The sequence below is a fragment of the Dromiciops gliroides genome, chromosome 2, assembly GCF_019393635.1.
Source record: "Dromiciops gliroides isolate mDroGli1 chromosome 2, mDroGli1.pri, whole genome shotgun sequence".
Taxonomy (NCBI): domain Eukaryota; kingdom Metazoa; phylum Chordata; class Mammalia; order Microbiotheria; family Microbiotheriidae; genus Dromiciops; species Dromiciops gliroides.
The window spans coordinates 438,097,563-438,121,675 of NC_057862.1; the positions used below are offsets into that span (position 1 = coordinate 438,097,563).

General features: G+C 39.7%; 1 protein-coding gene across 4 annotated transcripts in view; it reads right to left on the reverse strand.

The window, feature by feature from the left end:
- The window catches only part of TPD52L2 (TPD52 like 2), a 31,007-nt gene extending 9,744 nt beyond the window's left edge, over positions 1-21,263 (reverse strand). For 2 of the 4 annotated variants that reach the window (XM_043983090.1, XM_043983088.1), the window contains exons 1-5: positions 21,099-21,263; positions 15,769-15,911; positions 11,081-11,229; positions 7,059-7,118; positions 1,093-1,194 (exon numbers count right to left, since the gene is read on the reverse strand). In XM_043983090.1, coding sequence (XP_043839025.1) covers positions 1,093-1,194; positions 7,059-7,118; positions 11,081-11,229; positions 15,769-15,867 — 410 coding nt within the window. In that variant the 5' untranslated portion in view covers positions 15,868-15,911; positions 21,099-21,263. The remainder of the gene's footprint in view (positions 1-1,092; positions 1,195-7,058; positions 7,119-11,080; positions 11,230-15,768; positions 15,912-21,098) is intronic. The other 2 variants (XM_043983091.1, XM_043983089.1) reach the window with 1 other exon arrangement.
- Between the last annotated feature and the right edge of the window lie 2,850 nt (positions 21,264-24,113).

The window sequence follows — 24,113 nt, forward strand, 5'->3', positions numbered from 1 at the left end:
AGAAGCATCACTGGGACAATCTTACTTTGTATTTGTTTCCCACTAAGAACTTTCTCTGCTCACAGCTAGTCTATGAGCTAGACAACTCTGAGGCAAAATAAATCCCAGGTAAAGAAAAAACCACTCATGATACACAAAAGAAAAATTAGATTAAAATAAATATAGAGGGGCAGCTAAGTGGTACAGTGGATAAAGCACTGGCCCTGGATTCAGGAGGACCTGAGTTCAAAGCTGGCCTCAGACACTTGACACTTACTAGCTGTGTGACCAAGGGCAAGTCACTTAACCCTCATTGCCCCACCCAAAAACAAAACCAAAAAACAAAACCAAAACAAAACAACCTAATAAACAAATAAATAAATAAATAGACATTACAGATTTCCTATGGTAAGTTTAGGTTTCAAAAATACTCATGAATGTAAATATTTAGATAATTCATTATGAAAACAGATCTACCATAAAATCCAATTCTTTAAAAAATCTAAAATTCCATCAGATGTTGATTAAAATACTGATTCTGACCTCCACAAAACTTAAGGTTTAGTAACTGTCTTTCATTAACTTATTTTTTTTTTTAAGTGAGGCAATTGGGGTTAAGTGACTTGCCCAGGGTCACACAGCTAGTAAGTGTTAAGTGTCCAAGGCTGGATTTGAACTCAGGTACTCCCAACTCCAGGGCCGGTGCTCTATCCACTGCACCATCTAGCTGCCCCCCTATGAGTCTATTCTAAGATCATCTATTACCTTACCACCACCAAACCTAGTATGGCTAACAAGGAGCAGAATATACTAATTTCCTAACTTCCCTTCTGTTCTAGGGCACTCAAATGGACATGTTATTAAGCAATATGACCAAAAAAAAAATCAGATGAAGAAAAAAGGGGTAAGGAGCTGAAATCATCAGATCCTATGTTGAGTTTAGGAATTCTGTGCTCCATAGACTTTTCCATTCTAAGACCCAATCACAAGCCACCATACTTTGGTAAGTCACAAACTTACAATGAAGTCTCATCCTCCCTCTCCCTAATAAATTCTTCCCTAACAGAAATTCAGGCCAAAGATTAACGACATTTCCAAGGAAAGGGGTCCTACCTCATATCTCCAAGCTTCCTGCTGATAGCAGAACCCACATTGGACAGGGCAGCTGAAGTCTTCTGTCCTGCCTGGGAGAGAGTTTCCTGAGTCTTCTTGTAACTAGACAGAAGAAGATAAGTTAAACCAACCAAACAAGAATGAGAAGGCTTCCACCCACCAGGCAAGGAAAAAGCACCCCTAAATTCTGGAAAAGGTTCCCCAAAGGAAAGATTCAAAGAAGTTAGTGAATAGTGGGGCTGCCACAGAAAAGTTTCTCCTCCACTTCTGCATGGGCCCTTTTTTATGGTGCCCCTAAGAAAGGGAAGCAGCCTCACCTGTTAAGAGCAGTATTATAAGCAGTATTAAACCAAACTTTTTCAAAAGCATGTAGCCAAGCTAAATTTGGATTATCTATGTTTCACATTCTTTTTCTCCTACTACTCATATCATTTTCCCCTTTCCTCAAGGATGCTGAATCAAGCTTTCATCACAGAACAACCTATCTGGATGCTAGTGCAAAGAAACAACTAGAATGATGGATATGACAACAGAATAGGTGGACTAGTGCCATTTTGGAGGCAAGAGCTAAGAAAGTCCTTGAAGTTACTTTCAGCCACATTTAAGAAATATTAAGCTAATATTCACTTTTTTTTTTGGTGAGGCAAGTGGGGTTAAGTGACTTGCCCAGGGTCACACAGCCAGTAAGTGTTAAGTGTCTGAGGCCGGATTTGAACTCAGGTCCTCCTGACTCCAGGGCCAGTGCTCCATCCACTGCTCCACCTAGCTGCCCCATATTCACCATTTTTATTACCTAAATTCTTACTTTTCTCATCATGAGGATATCAGAATTATGCTAGTATGGAAAGATCGAGAAGATCTTCTGCTATCTAGGGTCTAAATACACACAGTCTCAGTGTTTAGCTTTCCCACTCATATCACTTCAAACATAAGAATTTCTTGTACTACTTCCATAATTTCCCTTTGGGACAGGGTACCAATGTTCAATTTTAACAATATCATTTTAAATATCACTGTTTATAGAATTTCATCTTGAACCTAACACTGAAGTAGATTCCTATGCTTTCATCCCTTGTCCTTCCACCAACAGCCACTAAGCACATCTCCCTTCTCAAGGGTACTTCTGAAGTTATTTTCATTATTTGAGATAAGGAATTTGGCACTAGCACGAAACCTAGTGGCCAAGCTATAACCCATAAATATTCCAGGAAAGAGAGTACCCCAGTCAGAGTTAGAACCTTGAACTAACTCCCCCTTACTCAGCAATCATCACAAACAAAAGTTAAGCTTCACTCATCTAGACCACAAAATCCAAAGAGCCTTGAGAAGCAACCAGAAGTCATGTAGCCTATATCGTAGCATCAAGAGCCATGATAGCAATAAAGGGTTATATAGCCTACAGTCATGTCATCTAGGGTGACACGAGGAGAAATCTTTGGTGAAGTTAAATATATCTTAAGACTACAATCACTTTGAATAAACAAGATATAATTTCTTTTGAGAGATCCAGTCTGTAGGAAGCTAATACTTTATCAATAATACTATGTTAGTTCACACAAGTGTCTAGCAGTGTTCTCTAATCAGACCACAATCAGACTAAGTCATCTGATAAAGTTCCAAAATACATATCTGGCCTCAGACACTTGACACTTGCTAGCTGTGTGGACCCTGGGCAAGTCACTTAACCCTCATTGCCCCGCCAAAAAATTAAAAAATTTTTTAAAGTTCCAAAATAAAAGACTTTCCCTATTTCATACTGAAGTATCATTTCAGAAAATAGTCTTCCTTAAACACTTTCTCATTATATTACTCTCTTGTTCAAAATCCTTCAATGGTTTCCCCACTGCCTACATTCAGACTCTTCAAGCTGGCATCCCCCTACAATCTAATGCCATCCAAATTAGCCAGTCTAATTTCTGGGTATTTCCAACATGAAATCCTTATTCTAATCAAGCCAAAATCTTCACTGTCTCCTGAGCACTCACTCCATTCTCATTCTCACCTTAGCAAATATGCTCATATTATTATTGTCCACTGCTCTTTACTTAACAAAGCCTTATCCATCTTTCTAGGTCAAATTAAAGTCCCACTCCTCCCTGATTATGCTAAAACCTCTTTGAAAGCGTCCGTGATTATGCTAAGTCACACTGATCTTTTAATATCTGTATCACACAAGCTAATACTTTATTGTTTAGTATTTTATATTGTAGATTCCTGTGTGTAAGTCATCCTATCCCCACTACAATGCTCTCTGAGAATGTTTCCCCCCAGATCATCAGAACAATTCTTAGTACTCTATGAATGCTTACTAGATTGGAGATGGGTGGGTAGGGAACAATTCACTTCTAAGACTGATCCGAACACTCTGGGGTTTGAAGTAAATGAGAAAAAAAAAAATTTTAACTTAGCTTTCCCTGATCCCTCCCTAGATTTATATGATCAAATTTCATAGGCTAGTCTTCTCAAAGTACTATGTACCAATCATCTGTACTTGTCATATACTAAACTCTATTTCATTTTGCTACATATGATCTACCCCTATTAGATTACAAATTCCTTAAAGCCAGAGAAACCTGAATTTGAATTCCTTCTCCTCTACTTATTTCCTGTGTTACAATGGGAAAAGTCACAACCTCAGTCTCCTCTTCTGTAAAATGAGGATGATAATAATTGCACCTACTCCAGAGATATGGTAAAGATCAAATGAGATAATCTATAGAAAGTATTGTAAACCGTAAAATGCTATATAAATGGCAGTTATGATGATGTCCCCTAGCACAGAGCCCTATGTATAGCACAAGAGTTTAATAAATGTTGAATCAAAGAAATGGTCATGAAGATATCCATGTTACTGCCAACTAGTTCTTGCACTATAATGCAAGACATACTTTAGTAAAAGGGGAAAAATTAACCATTCACTAAAACCTTGGCAAGAAAATCCCACTCCCAGACCTCCTATGGTCAGCAACTGGTAAAAATGCTACATACAGGGGTGGCTAGGTGGCGCAGTGGATAAAGCACCAGCCCTGGATTCAGGAGTACCTGAGTTCAAATCCAGTCTCAAACACTTGACACTTAATAGCTGTGTGACCCTGGGCAAGTCACTTAACCCTCATTGCCCCGCAAAAAAAAAAAAATGCTACATACATAACCAGCCTTTGGAAAAAAACAGACTCTCCAAAATCTCCTCCTCACAGACTGAATCGAATTGTGATTGTAACATTTCCAAGAGTTGAGGATGCTTTTCTACTTCAAAAACAAAGTGCTGTAACAACCATAACATCAACATGTGAGATCTGACCAAGCTCTGGAATCTATTCTAACACCCTTGGGGCCCAAGGAGATTGTACTTTTTTTTTTTTAAAGTAATAGAAGTCACTACATCTTAGAACTTAAAGGGACTTTAGGACTCATCCAGTCCAAGCCTTTCATTGTACCAATGAGAAAATTAAGGCTGGAGTTTAAGTTACTTTCCCAAGGTCAAACAATAAGTGATAGATTTTGCCTGTATAGGAACATTTCTTCTTCCAAGATGATATAGTCTTCAACATGAAGCAACTGAATTAAATCAATTCTTTTACTCAAATACTTAAAAAAGCTGAGTAATTCAGATAAAATGCTCCATCAGAGAAAGAAAATCCTGTACAACTTTTTTTTAAAGAAACCACTATATATCTGAAAGGGATCTCTTATTTAGCATCACTCTCTTAACAATTACATTGAAAACTTCATTTATTTCAGCCAAGTGATTTGGGTCTGTCTTCCATTCTCTACCCTGACAGTAAGTCAGCTCTATGCTGTGGACCACCAATCTCAAGCACATGCAAATTCAAAAGGTTCCTTACTACAGAAATGCAAGTTTCACATCAAAATCTGTTATTACAACTATACAGAGACTCTGGCACTAAATGATTAGGGCAAGGCTCCACCCAGAAAAACCTGTCCAATCTGTTGGCAAAAAAGTAAGATGTTCCCTTCCTCTTTCCTTAGCTTACCCAAACCTGGCTATTCTTTTTTCCTAGGTTAATAAACAATATTTAGTCACATCTTACACTTTCATTAAAGTTCTAAACCTGAGTGAAATTGGTACAAATTCTTTGAAGGGAAAATAGTTAATTTTATTTACAGACTTACGGTCACAATTACTTTTAGTCTAATACCAATTAATAATTGCTAAGAATTTGTTTTTTAAATCAAAAGAAGCTTGGCAAGACTGACTCCATGAGGAACAAACCACTTGTAAAATTTAGTTTCAGAAATTCAAAACAAGACCTACTCTCCAAACTTGATTTTTCTTTTAAAAAATATATATCTTTGTACTAACTGTGTGACCCTGGGCAAGTCACTTAACCCCTCACTGCCCCGCAAAAGAAACAAACCAAAAAAAACTAGTGGTAAAAAAGCATATTTGTTCTGATTCTTCTTTCACAACATGACTAATGAAGAAAATGTTTAATGTGATTATAGATATAACCTATATCGGATTGCTTTCTGTCTTGGGAAGAGGGGAGGGAAGGAGAAAACATTTGGAACTCAAAATCTTATAAAAACAAATGTTGAAAACTATCTTTACATGTAACTGAGAACAAGTAAAATACACACAAAAAAAAAGAAAAAGTAAAATACTTTTAAGATTGGGAAAAGGGGGCAGCTAGGTGGAGCAGTGGATAAAGCACTGGCCCTGGATTCAGGAGTACCTGAGTTCAAATCCGGCCTCAGACACTTGACACTTACTAGCTGTGTGACCCAGGGCAAGTCACTTAACCCCCACTGCCTGCAAATATATATATATATATATGGAAAAAAAAGTATATAAAACTACATGTTAACATTCTAAACTTAATAAATGGGGACTTTAAAAGGAAGGCCTTACATAATCTCATCTATATATGTACTAAACAAAATATGACAAGTGAGAAGACTGAACAATAAGCCAAAGAGGAAAGCCTTTTTCACTCAGACAACAATGGAGGAAGAATATTTTGAAAATAACAGTTCTAGATAGTACAGCTAAGACTTATAAGATGGGATCGGAGGATCACCTTAGGTTTAAAAAAAAAATGGAATTTAAGAATACCTTGAAGTATCAACCTGTATGAGTTGATGGTGGTGCATTATTTTTTAATACACACACTGCAAAGAAAATAGGATGAAATTTTAAAAATAAAATTATAATAAAATTTTTGTCTCAATTAACTTGCCTCATCCTTTTAGTATTAACACCACAAATGGTGGTCCTCAAGCAAGAGATAAATAGAAGGGGAAATCCTGTTTCCATACTCTTTCAAAATAAGGTAGAGGAGCTAGTTTCTTTATCTTAGAGCTTTTCTTGCCTGTGAAAACTGAAAATAAAGGGTGTGCTGAACAACTCATTAGGAAAAGAATCTGAACCATGGGTAGATACTCTAAGACACTGGTGCCACTGAGTGGCATCTGTGAAGCTGGCAGCATTCTGTCCTCCCCACCATATGCACTTTTTCCTCCCTCTTCTGTTCCTTGATCTTATTCTCTTATTCTTCTTCCATTTTCCCTTCTCTTTAGGCTGGCCATTGGTTCCCAGTACCACTCTTAAACATTGCTCATCTGGGGGGAGGGTGGGAGGAGAATGAAGGGGAGAGGGGGGTCAGAGGGTACTTACAGCTAAAAGTTTACTGATCCCATAACATTCACTGACTTTTATTACAAGGGTGGTCACTCCCATCAGCACCAATCTAGACTGCAAGTCAACTTGTGTTTCATAGTTTTCATCATCCCCACTCCAAAACCAAATTAAGTAGGAAACTACTTAGGGTAAGGCAACCCGTAGGTATGTTATATTCTAGAAATAACGGAACATATTTTCCCCAAATAGGCAAATCATTTGAATCAAAGGAATTAGATAAGAATAGAAACTGGTAATCATATCCAAGGTTTTTTTAACCCAATACAAAAACAGAATATTTTGCACTAAAGTTTCAGACACTCACGCTTCTGAATGGGTTAATTTCTCACTCCAGTCCTCCAATGTGTTGCTTGCTGAAAGATATCTACAAATACATGGATGTTAGAAAAGATCGTACCAATACTCCTGGCAGCCACTTTCCCTATAACTAAATAAATAATAGGTACAGACATTCAAGTTTAACTAGTGCAATTTAATCTTTCCCCAACTATAAGTGGCCTGATGAAGGCATCAACTAGGTACCTCCCAGTAGTATTCTTTATTGGAGTAGTGAACATCAATGTTTCAAGCAGATCCAACCCCAGTAAGCATATTTTCCTTCCATGTTCTAGCAGCAAATTCTGGGTTTTGAAATAATTTTTTTTAACTTTCCCCCACCATCAGGAATTAGTAATTAATTTCACACGGCAGAAGCATCTATCTTTGAGATACCAAGCTACGCCCCCCCAAATATAACTAAAATATTAAATTAAGCCTTAGTGAAGCATTACAAGATACATCTGTTCACCAGAAAAATCCCAAGCCTACCATGATATGATACTTCTGGCAAAACACATAATCTTATCAATTGTCAGTTTTGGATGACATACACTTGGGTTTCTTCATTTTGATATGGGAAATTCATAAGTCACGTTTCCTAAGTTTTTCCAACTGATGTCAACTAAGCTAACTTTTATTAATGGTATTTTGTGTTTAAAAATTTTCATTACATTAGGATTTCATCTCTGTTACTCTTGATTTCCACAGCTGTGTTACTAAAGGATTTGGAGGATGCCAACTCCAACTTCTGTGCCCCTATTTTCCTACCCAGAGCACTGGACCAGTTTAACTTAGCACTACTTGTCTCACAGTAAAAAAATAGATATCTAAGTATTTTGAGCTACTAGAGGAAAAGGATAACTTTGTGGTCACTATTAATAATAGCCTTAGAAATACCTTCAATTGATACAAAGTCTGTCCTGCCCTCTAAGTCTCCATTCTCATTTAAGCTATAGCTGAGCCCAGGGCCTCACCACAATAGATAAGTCTGAAGGGAGTCAGCCTCATCAACACGTTGGCTTAGCGCAAGGGAACAAAATGTAGCCCCCCCAAAAAGCCCAAAAGTTTTGAGGAGACAGGTTAAATCAAAGAGTGGCTCCCCAACACTGAATGAGTCTTCCCTTCTTCTTCAGTACTGACCCTCCCAGCTTGAATCTCACTCCCCTGCACATCTCAGCACCCATAACAGCTACCATTTATATGATTTCTGTTGAACCTTGTGACAACCCCTGTGAGGTAAGTGCCATTAATAACCTATTTCGGAGATGAGGAAACTGAGGCTTAGTGAGGTTAAGTAGCTTGCCCAGGGTCACACAGATAAGTGTCTAGGAGCAGAATTCAAACTCAGGTCATTATGACTCCAAGTCCAATACTCTATCCACTGTATTACCTACTCATTTTATGCTTCTCTAGATTCCAATTTTAATTTCTCCATATGGAGATTTTCCCTCCCCTGCCCAGACATGGTTTCACTAGACATATCATGGCCCCATTCCTACCTCAGGGAATATGATAACCACCTAAACTAATCTAATCTAGTTTAATCCTTTTCAGACTGTCCGTATGAGAATTTTGTCCTATACACAATGCAGTTTGGATTCCAGAACCCTTAACATGACATTAAAAACTTCCACTGCAGGTCCTAAAAGAAAGTACCAATATTACTGGAGTGTTGCTTAAGCAGAGCTTGGTACTCTACTAGCACACACGCAGGATGTGAGATCCAAACTACTCAGACAACACAACTCAGCTCCTGTGAGAAAAACAAAGTACAAAGTTTTAGCCAAGCTGAGCTTAAGATAATAGACTTCTATCACCTTCTACTCTACTGTGCTAGGGAGCACAAACACACAAATTCTCTGCTCATGTTCTCTGATGACTACAGTCACACTTCCTTCAAAACAAGACCTGGAAAAGTCCTGCTGAGCAACCATTTCAAAAGTACTTCCTGCCCTTCCTCTCTCTAAAAAAAAATATTCTAGCTAGATTAGAGCCTTACTCATATCTTTACTGATGTTGTAGAAAACCTCAAATAGAAGGATCTCTGAGTAGAGAAGTAAACAGCCTACACTAGTAACTTATTCAGTTTCTGCCTCTAAAATCTAAGTTTCCACATGATATTAACACTCTTTCCAATAATCTTAAGGGACATCTTACTAAGCCTCAAAAGCGTATGTAAGAACAGATTGGCTGCAGCCAAAGTATCTGATTTGCCTTAGAACTACCCTACTGGAATCACTCCATTAGGACCATCAGTGACTAGGCTTTATCTAAACTTTGGCTCTTCCCTATTGCCACACATAATCCATACAAAGTAGGCATTTAATACATGTTTGCTAAACAACCAGGCAAGGGGAAAATGTTCTGAGAAGTTAGAGTACTTTAATTATCTTGATCATGTCATCCAATTATAGTTAGTGCAAAATAAAATGAAGTTTTAAGTGTGGTCTGGTAATTGAGTGAAATTTCTTATAGCTACTGCATGCACCCTAAAGTCAAGAGAATATTTTTGGTCTCATTTTATTGATAATTGAGAGAGGGAAAAATACCCAATTAGTCACCAAACAAAAGTTTACCCCCAAACACACAGAGCCCTCCCTGCCACCTGAAAGAGAAGCATAGGACAGGAAGAATAAAGGGGCAGAGTGGTTCTGACAGGCCAGGTGAACTCACAGGTCAGACTGTGTAACTTTCTCATTCCACTCTCCAAGTTTCTCAGATGTTTTTCACATAGCTAGAAACAGAAATTCTGGTGGTGAATTTCTAAATCAAGATTCCAAATTGGGTGTTTGAAATTGCATATTAAATAGCAGGGGAAGAAGAAAGCAAAAATCAGAGGTTATTAGAAAACACCACTCACAGTCTGGCACCCTCATCATGCACAATGCAAAAGATCTATCCTTTATCTTTAGTGATGAAGTTTGGCTGTTTAGCATATACTGTGTGACCTTGAACTAAAAGGCCATGTGAAACCAGACTAAGGTTCTAGAAGAAGTGATAAGTTCCTTTTCAGTTCTAACATCATCAAGTATACATTGTTATCATCAAATAATGCTCAACTATTGGTGTTTGGGGGAGAAATAGGAAAGAGAAGAAGTGATTGGTTAGTAGCAGGCCTTAAAACCACAGACACCTGACAACTTACACTTCTGTACTTAAAACAGTGCAATTCTCAGGAATTAGAACTGCTTTGTGTTAGAATGGTTCATGTGAAGTGCCAATTTCTCCATAAGGCTGTAGTTTCTTAAGTAAGGGGAATCCGGGTTCACATAGTACATTCTCTCCTCACCCCTGACTACCCCCCACTCCAGGCCATTGGTTATAACAGGAATTGAGAAATTAGAACAATGATTTCTTTAATGAAAAGTCAGAGAACTGCTTTCCTATTCCCTACCTTCTTTGAAAATCTGCAGTTTTTCAAATGAACTGCCTTAGTCTGACAGGCCAAAATAGATATGTATTTTAGGAGACTAGAATAGTTATTGGGTTGGAGATTCCAAACTTATGTGACTAAGTTCTTATGTTAAGAAAATATATGCATTTCAATATGTACCACACCATATGTGCTACCAAAAACTCAATCCCTGTGGGGAAATGAATTGGTACCCTTGATTTTGAATTCCTGAAAGTCATTTTCTTTTTCAATTTTCTACATGAAATCCAGTTAGTTCTTCTACCTTTAAAAACAAAATTATATCTGAAATTGTAAAGCTTGTATAAACAAAAGTGAGAACTATCTTTACATGTAACGGAAAAAATAAAATACCTTATATGTAAAAAAAAAATTATGAAAAGTTATTTGCTCCATATCTAAATAACTAAAATATTTCCTAAACTCCAGCACTCATCCCTAACATATTTTCACTAAACAAACATATTTTATCCTTTGTCACTGAGAACTTAATACACTAACAAAAAAGCAGAAAGAATGGCCAGTTCCTGAACACAACTGCATTTCAGAATGGTAGCTGCACCTACAAGAGAGAAGAGAGAAATGGGAAAACCTACGCATTGGAGACCTGAACATCATGCCAACTCTTTGAAAGATTCTGCTTCAGTCCATCCAAGGGAGTTAGGCCCAGCTTCCTTTTCAGCTCACCACAGTGTCTCTCTTTGGCTGCCAGGACCTGGCGTAATGTCACAATCTCCTCTTCCACCTTCAAAATAATAAAAATGTTTATTACTGTATGATCAACAATCACAACTCATTTCTATTGCACTTCAAGCTTTACAAAGTTTTTTCCTTGTAATAACTTTGTTAGGTAGGTAAATAAGAAAACTGAAGTTCAGAGAGACTGAGTGACTTGCCCAAGTTTACTACTACTAATCAGTGATTTGAAACCTAGTTCTCCTGACCTCAAATCTACTACTCTGCTATACCACACTGCCTCTGAATCTTCAGTTAAGACTAACAGCCTATTCAACAGATAATGAACTGGCCCCTAAAAGCAAAATATTCATCCTAGGCTGGGAACCCAACATTTAACATTATATTTAACATTATGGCTATATATTTTAATACCCTCAACAAGCTACAAAGCCTTACTTACCTCCTTGATTTAAGTAAGACTTCTGCAATGCCTCAGGTCTAATGTGCATTACTATTTTTAAAAATTCCTTTTTCTGAAAATAATCCTTTGGATGTCACCCCCTATAATAGAGTCTTAAGTCCCACCCATGTCTGGTTGTGCTTAATTAATGTTATTGTTTTAACAATGTAATTCTCTGAGAGGCAATAAGGAGAGGTATAGGGATAGGCACTGAATCAATGATTTCATTGATACAGGGGAACTTCCAGATTAAGATACTCCCTCTACCAATGCACATGGACCCCTTCTTTGAAATTTATAGTTTTTGAGCTGTTCTTAATCTTTTTTTGTTATGGACCCATTTAGTAGTGTGGTGAAACTTGTGAGAATATTATTATCAGGGGCCCCTCATACTCATTCAGCAGGGGGCCTCTGATAATAATATTCTCACAAACTTATAACCCCCTTCTCAGAATAATGTTTTCAGATACATAAAATATATACAATTACAAAGGAAACCAATTATGTGTGTATACATGTATATATATTGCAATAATTATTACAATGTAAAAAAAAACCCTAAAAAACGAATTCATAGACCCGAAGTTAAAAAACCTCTCTTTTAGAGAGTTCCCTAGAACACTTAGAAGTTAAGTCATTTGGCAGGATCGCATTAACTGTATGTGTCAAAGGTGGAACTTGAACCCAAATCTTCCTTACTCTGAGGCCAGCTCTTTATCACCTATGCCACTGTGTCTCTTGGGAGTAGGTATAGGGGATGCACTGGGAAATGTACATGATATAAAAATAAAAAAATAAAAATTTATTAGGAAATAACAATTTGCTGAAATTCACCTAATCATACAAGGCTACCAAGTATAATAATACAGAGCTACCATCTAAAATTTGAACATTTGGGAACAAAATTTGGTCTCTAAATCTTGTCAGTGTTCTCAAAGCCAATAGGAAGTAGCATGAGGAAGGTCAAAGAGAAATAATTCTGTTTATAGACTAATTTCTCATTTACAAATCTATGCACTATTTTAATAATAGCAAGTTATTCCATGCTATTAAAAGACCCAGAAACAGAAGCCTTGCAGAATATTCAGAAATCCATACTAGAGAAATGACTATGAAACCCCAAGAATCATAATGCAGAGAATACATGTAGACTGACATGTTCATTTACAGTATATTAATAGGGCTTATGGCATATCCTCTAATTATCTAGACTATTCAAATTGGAGTTTTGCAAATGACAGAACTCCACCCAACAATCCCATTGTGAGCAGGGCCTTGGTGTTTGATTTATAAACCCCTCGAGGTATTCTAAAACAAATGCAAAATATCAATTCCTTTGGACCATGGCTTGTTCTCCCTTAAGCTTTTTCCAACTTACAAACAATTGTTGCATTCTCCTCACCAATGGGAAACCTGATATACTGGTGTTTGAAACTTATGCGTATTAACACAGTCTATTGAACCCCTGGAGGGGCAGAACCAAGATGGTGAAGGAAAGGCAGTGACTTCCCTGAGCTCTCTGCTTTCCACAAGACCCCTCCAAATACCTTCAAATAATGCCATAAGACAATTCCTGGAGCAGCAGAACCCACAAAAGGATGGAGTGAGATCATTTTTTCAGCCAAAGACGGCTTAGAAGGTTGGCAGGAAGGATCTTTTGTACCAGGGTGAGAGTGGAGGGCAGACCTTTACAGGCCACACCAGAACAGATCCAGCCCCAGGCAGGCCGCCCCGGAGAAACAGGCCTTGGGAGCCTTGGACAGCTCATGGACAGTGAAAGAATCAAGGGGGAGATTACAGGGGTCTCTGTTGGTGCTGAGGGGGGACTCTGTTGTTTTGCCCTTGCTCAGATCCAGGAAGCAGTCAGAAGGACACAAGCAAACCAGAGCTTGCAGCCACAGTGAAACAGGATTCTGTTCCGGGTTAAAGGGCAAACAGGCCTGTGGTTGTTTGCAGACCAGAGCACTGGCCAGGGGAGTGGTAAACATGCTTCTCCTTAAATTGTACCACCATGGACCCCCTGAAGCTTGTGACAGGTGCATCCTAGAAGCAGTGCCCACTTTAAGAAGGAGTTAAAAGTCAAGAAATAGGCTACGAAAATGAGCAGACAGAAAAAAATGCTGACCCTATAAAGTTTCTATGGTGACAAGGAAGATCAAGGTGCACCCTTTAACAGAGGATAGCAAGGTCAGGGCTCCTACATCCAAAGCTTCCAAGAAAAATAAGAATTGGGGGGCAGCTAGATGGTGCAGTGGATAGAGTACCAGCCTGGGAGTTAGGAGGACCTGAGTTCAAATCCGGCCTCAGACACTTGACACTTACTAGCTGTGTGACCCTGGGCAAGTCACTTAACCCCAGTTGCCTCACCAAAATAAAATTTAAAAAAAAAAGAAAAAAGAAAAATATGAATTGGTCTCAGGCCATAAAAGTGCTCAAAAAGGACTTTGAAAATAAAGTAAGAGAGGTAGAGGAAAAAATGGAAAGAGAGATGCAGGAAAGTCATGAAAAAAAAAGTCAACAGCTTGAAAAGCCAAATTGGCCAAATGGAAAAGGAGGTACAAAAGCTCTCTGAAGAAAATAATTGCTTAAAAATTAGGATTGAGGGGCAGCTAGTTGGCGCAGTGGATAGTGCACTGACCCTGGATTCAGGAGTACCTGAGTTCAAATCCAGCCTCAGACACTTGACACTTACTAGGTGTGTGACGTTGGGCAAGTCACTTAACCCTTATTGCCCAACCAAAAAAAAAAAATCAGGATTGAGCAAACGGAAGCTAATGACACTATGAGAAACCAAGACACAATAAAGCAAAACCAAAAGAATGGAAAAAAATAGAAGGCAATGTGAAATATCTCCTTGGAAAAAACACTGACCTAGAAAATAGATCCAGGAGAGATAATTTGAAAATTATTGGACTACCTGAACCCTGAAGTTGGATTCTAAATACTAAAATATGTTTGGTCTTAAAGAGATCCCTTAAGACAAAGCAAAAGTATCACTACAACCTCTGTCCCTTGTTTTAGTATGGGCTAAAACATACTGTAACCATAGCAACCTTATACTAACACTTTTTTTTTTTTAAAGTGAGGCAATTGGGGTTAAGTGACTTGCCCAGGGTCACACAGCTATAGTAAGTGTTAAGTGTCTGAGGCCGGACCCGAACTCAGGTACTCCTGACTCCAGGGCTGGTGCTCTATCCACTGTGCCACCTAGCTGCCCCTATACTAACACTTTTAATGACAATGAGCCTGCCAAAATGTTTCTTTCTCTGTGTCCTACCACATTAAGCTTATCAGTTTTAACCTTGTATCACAAGAAGTTTAATGAAAACATCAAAATACCATTTTAGTAGTTAATATGCATAAAAGTTACACCAGTAGGTCCTCAATCATTGATAAGTTCATTGATAATCTCTAAGAGCAGCCTCACATAGTAGCCAGAGAGCCAGTCTCAGAGTCAGGAACACCTGGGTTCAAGTCCCATCTTTCAAACATAATGGCTCTGTGGTTGTGGCAAGTGACTTAACTTCTCTTTCAGTGTCCCCAGGCAACTTCCTAAGACTCTCAGTTGCAGAAAAGTTGCTATTCTGAATGAAATCATAGATCTAATTGAAGGGGGGGAATCTTTAAGGTGGCTGCTGTCATCCTAGTCTTACATTCCCTTAATAGTGTTCAAGATTTACACAACTATCCCGCCATACTAACTTATCATCAAAGACAAAACTACAACAAAAAGTCATCATGGATAAGGATGTACAAACAATATTATTATCATGTCTACCAAATCACTGGCAATGGGATGGTGTTGAAAGAAAGGAAAACCTGGATCCCCAATTCGGCTACCAGGTGTGACTATGGACAAGTCACATCTCTCTGAACTTCAGTATCCTTATCTATAAAATAGGAGGAGTAATCTCTGCACTACCCTCAAAAGTTATTGAGTAAATACTTTGTAAATGGCAAAATATTATATAAACATGGACTATTGCCAGGTACAACCTTGTTTAGAATGAACATCCTCAGCGGATTTCAGCCACAGTATGATTTCTCATGTAACATTTTATAAGGACCACTGCAGCACCCTTTCCTCTTACCAACTTTAAAGAAAGAAGGTTGTGATTAATAGAGCAAAGAAAACACTGTTGTCACCTTAGTGAGTTCCGATCTGAGCTCTTCTTCCTCTGCCTCTGTCAGACCCTCAGGAATGGAGGTCCTGGAAGTCCCTGTATCCACAGGCACATCTGTCATGGTATCAGATAGCAGACCTTTGTTAGGAGAGTTCAGGTTGATATCTGTCAGAAGAAATAGGATGAGAGAAAGCAAATGAATAACTATGGTATGATCTTCAGATAGCACAGATCTCCCTAAAGGGAGAGGTGGGAGGAATGGGGTTGGAAAGGGCTAGGGAAAAGACCAAATGGGAAGCAACACCAATTATGTTATCTCTGAGTTTCAGAAAGGCAAGCATGAAGCAGAAACACCCTGAGCTTTGGTCTCCCTTGCGAAAATTCTAACCTTTGAGATGGTTAAATCCTCACTACAAAAAAGACAGCAAGTTTTAGAGGGTTTTTGTTTGATCGTTTAAAGTAAAGGAATTTCATATGACATATGACATGCTCCCAGCTTCCCATTCCATGGAACTCCTCTACCAAAGCACATATGTGAATTACATACAAGAAGCACCCACCAATGATACCACCATTGCAGGGTGTCAGCAAAACTAAATCCTATTAGCTCAGGCATCGTGTTATGTCCTATAATCAGGGACTCCACTGGACACGTTGGCAGAAAGTGGAAGAGGTTACAGAAACTGTTCTCTCCAAAGTTACCAATGATTTTTTAATTGCCAAATCAAATGTCTTCTTCTTAATCTTCCTTCTTCTTGAACTCTCTTGCAGCATTTAATACTGCTGATCACTTCCTTCCAGATGCAGTCTCCTCTCTGGGTTTTCATGCCATTGTTCTCTCCTGTTTCACTTCCCATTTGTCTGAATGCTCATTCCATCTCTTTTGCTTCTTCTTCAACCGTGTCACATCCATTAACCGTGGATGTCCCCCAAAACTGTCCTGGGTCCTCTTCTCTTCTTCTTTTACACCCAAGATTATTTATTTATTTATTTACATGGTTTTTTTTTTGGTGAGGCAATTGGGGTTAAGTGACTTGCCCAGGGTCACACAGCTAGTAAGTGTTAAGTGTCTGAGGCTGGATTTGAATTCAGGTACTCCTGACTTCAGGGCCGGTGCTCTATCCATTGCGCCACCTAGCTGCCCCTTTTATTTATTTATTTATTTATTTATTAGTGAGTACACCCAGGATTCTTAACCTGTGGGTCCATGATTTTAAAAAGCATTTTGACAGCTGTATTCTAATATAATTGGTTTCTTTTGCCATCTTATATATTTTGTTTTATGTGTTTAAAAAACATTATTCTGAGTAGAAGTCCCTAGACTTCACCAAACTGTCAAACGAGTTCATGACACACACAAAAGTTAAGAACCCTGTTCTATATTATTTCACTTTATGAGCTCATCAGCAACCATGGGCTCAATTACCACATCTCTATACAAATCTATATATCCAGCCCAAGTATCTCTCCTTTGCTAAATTCCAAAGTACCAACTGCCTTCTGCACATCTCCAACTGGATATCCTATAGGCATCTCAAATTCATTATGTCCAAAACAGAAATCATTATCTTTCCCACCCGTACTGCCCCGCCCCCCAACCATAACCTCTTCCAGACTACCCTATTACTGTCAAGGGTTCTACCAATCTTTCCAAGCACCCAGACTCACAACCTCAGGGTTACCCTCAATTCCTCATTCTCGATCAACACACATATCTTTTTTTTTTTGGGGGGGGGGGGTAATGAGGGTTAAGTGACTTGCCCAGGGTCACACAGCTAGTGATTGTCAAGTGTCTGAGGTCAAATTTGAACTCCGGTCCTCCTGAATCCAGGGCTGGTGCTTTATCCATTGTGCCACCTAGCTTCCCCCAACCCACATATCTTAGTTGTCAAATCTTAACATTTCTCCTTTTTCCACATCTTTCATCTGTGATAGACAGTATGTCCCTTTTTCTCCACTCACACAGCCACCACTTTAGTACTGACCACCACTCACTTAGCTAGCCTTTTAATTGGTCTCCCTGCCTCAACTGTCTGGCCACTCCAATCCATCCTCCACTCAGCTGTCAAAGTGCTTTTCCTAAAGCAAAGATCTGGCCTTGTCAAACCCTTACTCAATAAACTCCAGAGGCTCCCTATCACCTCCTGCACCAAATGTAAAATGTTCTGTTTCTCATTCAAAGCCCTCTTACACTTTTCTCCCTTCCAGGTACACTCTGGTCTACTTGCTGTTCCTCACATACAATACTTCCAACTCTGTACCTCTGCACTATCTCTTACTTTCTCTGGCTTCAAGACTCAGCTCAAGCCTCACTTTCTTCAGAAGGCCTAGTTCCCCAGCTGCTAGTGCCTTCTCTCAGATTACTTTCCATCTACTCTGTATATGTCTTGTGTTAATTAGTTACTTACATGGGCAAGGACAGTGTTTTTGCCTTTCTTTGTATCTGTGGTGCTTAGCACCACAAAGCAAGGGATAAATAGATGCTAGTTGTTGACTGACTACATTCCATGAATGCACTACTTTCTATATCAAGTTTAAACTTCTTGCACTGAATGAGATCTGTCCTTTCTTCTTAGCATATAGTCTTCTGCCCTTTATACTCTAGAAATCTAGAAGGTACCACAGAAATGTAGCTTATTTCACTTTATTATTGTTTAGTATGACTACACTAAAACATTACAAATTAATAATAAAAGTTTTTCCTAGCACACTCAATTTACATCATTAAAATTTGAAAATAGGGGCAGCTAGGTGGTGCAGTGGATAGAGCACCGGCCCTGGATTCAGGAGGACCTGAGTTCAAATCCGACCTCAGACACTTAACACTTACTAGCTGTGTGACTCTGGGCAAGTCACTTAACCCCAACTGCCTCACAAAAAAAAAAATTGAAAATAAAAATGCATTTCTTTTAAAAGCAAAACTTATAGCCGACTGTAAGATTCTTAAGGGTAAGGAAAATGTCTTATTCACCTTTGTATCCCCAGTAGCACTTAGCTTTGGGCCTTGAACCTTGGGCATAGGTGCTCAATAAGTAACTGTTGAATCGAAATTGTCCTCTTTTCTAAAACGGTGCTGAGAAATATGTTTAATGTGATTGTACATATAAAACCTATACCAGATTGCTTTCTGTCTTGGAGAAGGATGAGGGAAGGAAGGGAGGAAGAAAAATTTGGAACTCAAAATCTTATAAAAACAAATGTTGAAAACTATCTTTACATGTAACTGGAAAATAATAAAATACTTTTATGATTGAAAAGAATAAAAAATAGTGCTGATTCTGAATTTAAATTCTGTTTAACTCATATTCTTTTGCTTAATCATTTTTATCTGCTGTGGTATTCGTTAAGGTAAATAAACACCTGAATTTTGCTGCAATTCTTACCCTTCAATTTTATTTTAGAAAAACATACCCTGGGGAGGAGTGCAGCAATTTAAAAAATAGAAACCAAGAGATACATTCCCCACAACAATCACCATCAAATTATAAAAACTTCCCCTGAAGTACAGAAAGAAACAACAGATATCAAACTAAAAGCACGCAATCTAAATCATGTGATGCTGTAAAAAAATCCAAACTTCATATCTGTCAAAATGCAAAACATTCTCTCTACTCTGAAAGCCTTGAAATTATTTTACCCCAAAACTTAATAATTCTGATTTCTTATCACATTCCTCTAACCAGGCCATAGAAACACCACCGAAGAAGCTTTTTCTGAAACAGACTTGATTAGGTGTGTCAGTATTACAACTTGACCCACCAGCTTTGCTAACTGCCATCTCCTCCTCCTCTCCATTAGGTAACACCAGACACCCACATTAACAACAGATATAAGGCAGGCCAAGAGGAATGTCCCACTGAAGACCTGAGTAGGGGAGGAATAGCACAATGAAAGTAAAAAGCGTTATGGTGATTAGTCAACAGCATCCTGGATGCTGACCTTACAAACCTTATTCTGAATGGTGAGTACTTACTACAGAGACACATCTAGACTAGATCCTCCAAATATCAGTGCGAGAAGGAAGGGGAGTGTTGAGGAAAGAAGAAAATTCCTTTATGGGAGATGTGTCAGGGGAAGAAACATGAAAATGGATTGAAAAAGTAGAGGGAGGGGAGAGGGCAGTGAGGAGTCTGGGGAGCTTAAGGGAAGGAGAGTCTGGAAGTGAAGCCGTTGAAGTTGGAGAAGTCTACATGGAAGGTGGTTTGAAAGAGTAAAGAGACTAAGATTTGGAAGGAGAGCTGAAAGAGGAACAATGCTGGAGGGAACTAAGGAAGGGCAGGCAAGAAAATAAAAATACTGAGAGAAAGGCAGGAGAGAGGTCTAAGAGAAATCCAAAATGTAGGAGAAAACTCCAAGAAAGTGACTGAAGATGAAGACGTTGTGGGGTAGGAGACGTGACAAGAGTTGGAGGCAGGACAAAGGGGCGATAAAAATGAGGGGAGGCATCACTGAATGCAGTTCTCTAGTTAATAAATATTTGCTGAATGAAGACGATGGAAAGGACGAAAGGGTCACTCCCAGAGGCCGGGGGAGGAAGAAGTGAAGGTGCCAAAGAGGGTCCCAGACAATGGAAAATGTTCCCGTTGGTTTTAAGAAGAATTGCAGATTCACAGGAAGGAGGCTGTCCAATCCAATCATCTTATTTTACAAGTGGAAGAATTACAGAGAAACTTGCCTCCGAAGGTACTATTAACAGGCAGAGGCAGAATGAAAAAAATCCAGGTCTTCTAATCCCAGTCCAGCGTCCTCTTCTATTCTGAACTACCTGAATTGGGGGCGGGGGGGGGGGGAGGGAACGGGCAGTAGATCTAGAGAAATAAGAAATAAGAGCTAGAAGGGATGGGATGACACGACACGGGAGATGGACAAGGGTATACAGAGGCCGACAGACGGATCCCCATCCGATACGTGTGGGTGTGTGGGAGGAATTCTGAGGAAGGGAACCCAATAGAAGAGACCAGGGGAGGCTGGGGGGGGTGGGCCCACCAAGGAGACGCGGGTCGACCAAGGAAGGATGGAGGACACCGAAGGGCACATACAGGGGGTCTGAGGACACCACGGAGGAGCACATATGGGGGGGGGGCAGCATACGTGTCAGGGAGCCACGGGGATATCTAGACAGAAGGGACATGGGTATGGGGCAGGTACAGGGACAGAGTGCCTTGTTAAAGGGGATGTAAGGTGCTGGGAGTGCAGAGAGGAGTCAAGGGCTGAGGGGGCTGGAGGCGGAGCCCGGAGGGGCGGGTTGGACCAGAGGAGGGGCCGGGCGGCCTGACCGTCCGTCAGTAAGTCAGTCGGTAGGTCAGTCAGTCAGTCAGTGGCTCTGTCCCTCCTCTCCTCCTGCCCGGCTACCTTGGCTGGCAGGGATCCATGTCCAGGCGTATGCGGGTTAAGGGCTGAGGACAAGCCTGGTGTCGGTCGCTTCCACTCAGCGTCCAGAAGACTCGTAGCCGCTGCAGCCGCCACCACTGCACGTAATCCCAGCCGCGGCTACTCACTTCCCCTTGGGGGCCCCGCTGAGAGCTGGCTCCGCCTTCCCCCGGAACCATCCAATAAGAGCATCCTCCGGCCACGTCCGCACTCGAACTCCGTCCTTCTGATAGGCGAGTGTCTGGTCACGTGATAGGGGCTAGGCAGGTGTGGTTTGGGGAGTCCAGCCCAGTTCGGGTTTCACCATTGAGATTAGCGTGCTCCGGCCTAGAAAGGCAGGAAGCACTGGAGACGAGGGGAGTATGGGGAATCGGAGGACTCCCTAGTCTTGGATTGCGTCTGTAGTCTAGCTCTCTCTCTGTAGTCGGGCTGCTGACGCCTTAGCCAAAACCTCCCTTTCTGATTTTGCCTTGTGCCCAAGTCGTTCAACTTTAGGTCTTCTTCCTCCAGGCCCCATGGCGAAACTAACCTGAAAGTTCCCTAGACTTTTCCACCAGACTCCCCTTGCCGGCCCTCGCCGCCATCGTTACTGTTATCAATCTCCAAATTCTCTGTTTGAAACCGCACCTACACATCCCCCACTTCTTTCCTTGGGTGGATGACTATTATTACTCTCAGTCTTGCCAATGGACTTGTTGATCTTTCAGATCTGTGGGGATTTGGAAGATCCCACTGATGAGAAATGGAAGAGATTTTTAATTGCCGCCAATAAACAACGTTAGCTCCTTGAAGGCAGATCTGTATTTCTTTGGTGTCCCCGTCACAGTAACTTGCACATAGGTGCTTAATAAAAGCTTTTTGGATTTAATTTTAATTAAGTACAATGTTGTGCAAGGACAAGAAGCTACTTGGGGTGGTGATAGACAGCTTGGGCCTCAGAGTCAAGAAGACCGGGATTCAAGTCTGCCTCCGACACGTACTGATGTGATCTTGAGCAAGTCATTTAACCCCTCAGTGCCCCAGGGATCTCTCTTAGACTCCAGTTTGGTGAGCAAATGTAGATCTCCATCAGTAAAAGGAGTTTCCCCTATAGGCTTTCCGTGAACTAATGAAACCACAGGTTTTGTTTTTAAAAAGGTGCAATAGGGGCAGCTAGGTGGCACAGTGGATAGAGCACCAGCCCTGGAGTCAGGAGTACTAAATTCAAATTCGGCCTCAGACACTTGACACTAGCTGTGTGACCTGGTCAAGTCACTTAACCTCAATTGCCTCACTAAAAAAAAATGACTTTGAGCAACTAAGTCATAAAAAAAAGGTGTGCAATGACACTGTGTTTGGGTTTGAGTGCTTGGGGTCGATTCTTTGCTTTGTGACCCAGGAAAAATTGTGCAACTTTTTAGTCTCTAAAACAAGGGCAATACTATTTGTCTTACCCTCCTTTACAGGGTTGTTTTGAAAAAAAAGTATAGCAATTCATTTACATGAAAGTGAAAAACTTCTGCACAGGCAAAATTAGCATTCATGTAGGGTAAGAAGGGAAGTAGTGAAATTTTGGTAATAAAAGTCTGGTATCTAGAAACAACACTAATTGGATGATGGTGGAGTTGTGCATCTACACAACTGTTTTAGAAAATAATTTGGAATTATGCAACTAAAGTGACTAAAATGTCTGTACCTTTTTAGATGGCTAGGCTTATACACCAAAGATACACCAAAGAAGTCACTGAGAAGGAGAAAGTCCCCCATATATACCAAAATTTATAGGAGTACTTTTTGTGATAGCAAAGAATTAGAAATAAAGTAGATTTAAAAAAAAGAAATAAATTAGATGTTCATCAATTGAAGAGTGATGTCATTAAGGGAAATGAGATTCAGACAAGATCAGGCATGTTTAGGGTAGTATGGTTGTTAAAGGGTTTGGGTTTGGTTTTTTTTTCCTTTATTTTTTTAATGGGGGTAGATGAGAGACATAAAGCAAATACTTGTTAATTGGAAAAAATTGTTTTAAATTTAACTATAGTTCACTTTAAAAAGATTAAATAAAGCTGTAAGGAGGAACAGATTTTATGAAGATGATTTATTTTCATTTATTTAAGATGCTGCCAGGACATCTGGGTGGAACTGTCCATCAAGCAAATGGAAGTGGAGATATAAAACTCAGAAGAGAAAGATCAGTATTGGAGTTACAGATTTAGGAGAGATCTGCATAGAACTAGTAATTGAAGCCATTGCATTAGATGAAGTCACCAAAGGAATTAATCTTGAAAGATAAAAAAAGTCAGGGGAAAAATAAAATACTAAATAATTTTTTTTTTTTAAAGAAAAGGGCTAAGGGGCAGCTAGGTGGCGCAGTGGATAAAGCACTGGCCTTGGATTCAGGAGGACCTAAGTTCAAATCCAGCCTTAGACACTTGACACTTACTAGCTGTGTGACCTTGGCAAGTCACTTAACCCTCATTGCCCTACAAAACAAAACAAAAACAAACAAAACCAAAAAAAAGAAAGAAAAGGGCTAGGTGGCTCAGTGGACATAGGTGGTGCAGTGGATAAAGCACTGGCCCTGGATTCAAGAGGACCTGAGTTAAAATCCAGATTCAACCAGACACTTGACACTCACTAGCCCTGTGACCTGGGCAAGTCACTTAACCCTTATTGCCCTGCAAAGAAAAGAAAAGGGCAAAGGAAGAGTTTTGGGAGATACTACATATAGGGGCTAAAAGGAAAAAGAAAAAAAATGAGCCAAGGAATTATCACTTCACTTCTTTCCACTTGGAATCCCTAGTTCATTTTAAGGCTCTGCTCAAGTTCTACCTCTGCCTTCTAGTTCTGCCTTTTCTGATGATCCCCAGTTGTTAGTGTCCCCCACCCCACAAAAACTACTTTTTTTTTTTTTGGTCTGGACCTGCAGTTTCATCAGTATAGGAAGCGTTCCTATGAGAAAACTTGCTTGCCAGTGAAGATCTGGAACTGCTCTGCAATTTATAGTCTTAGATTTTC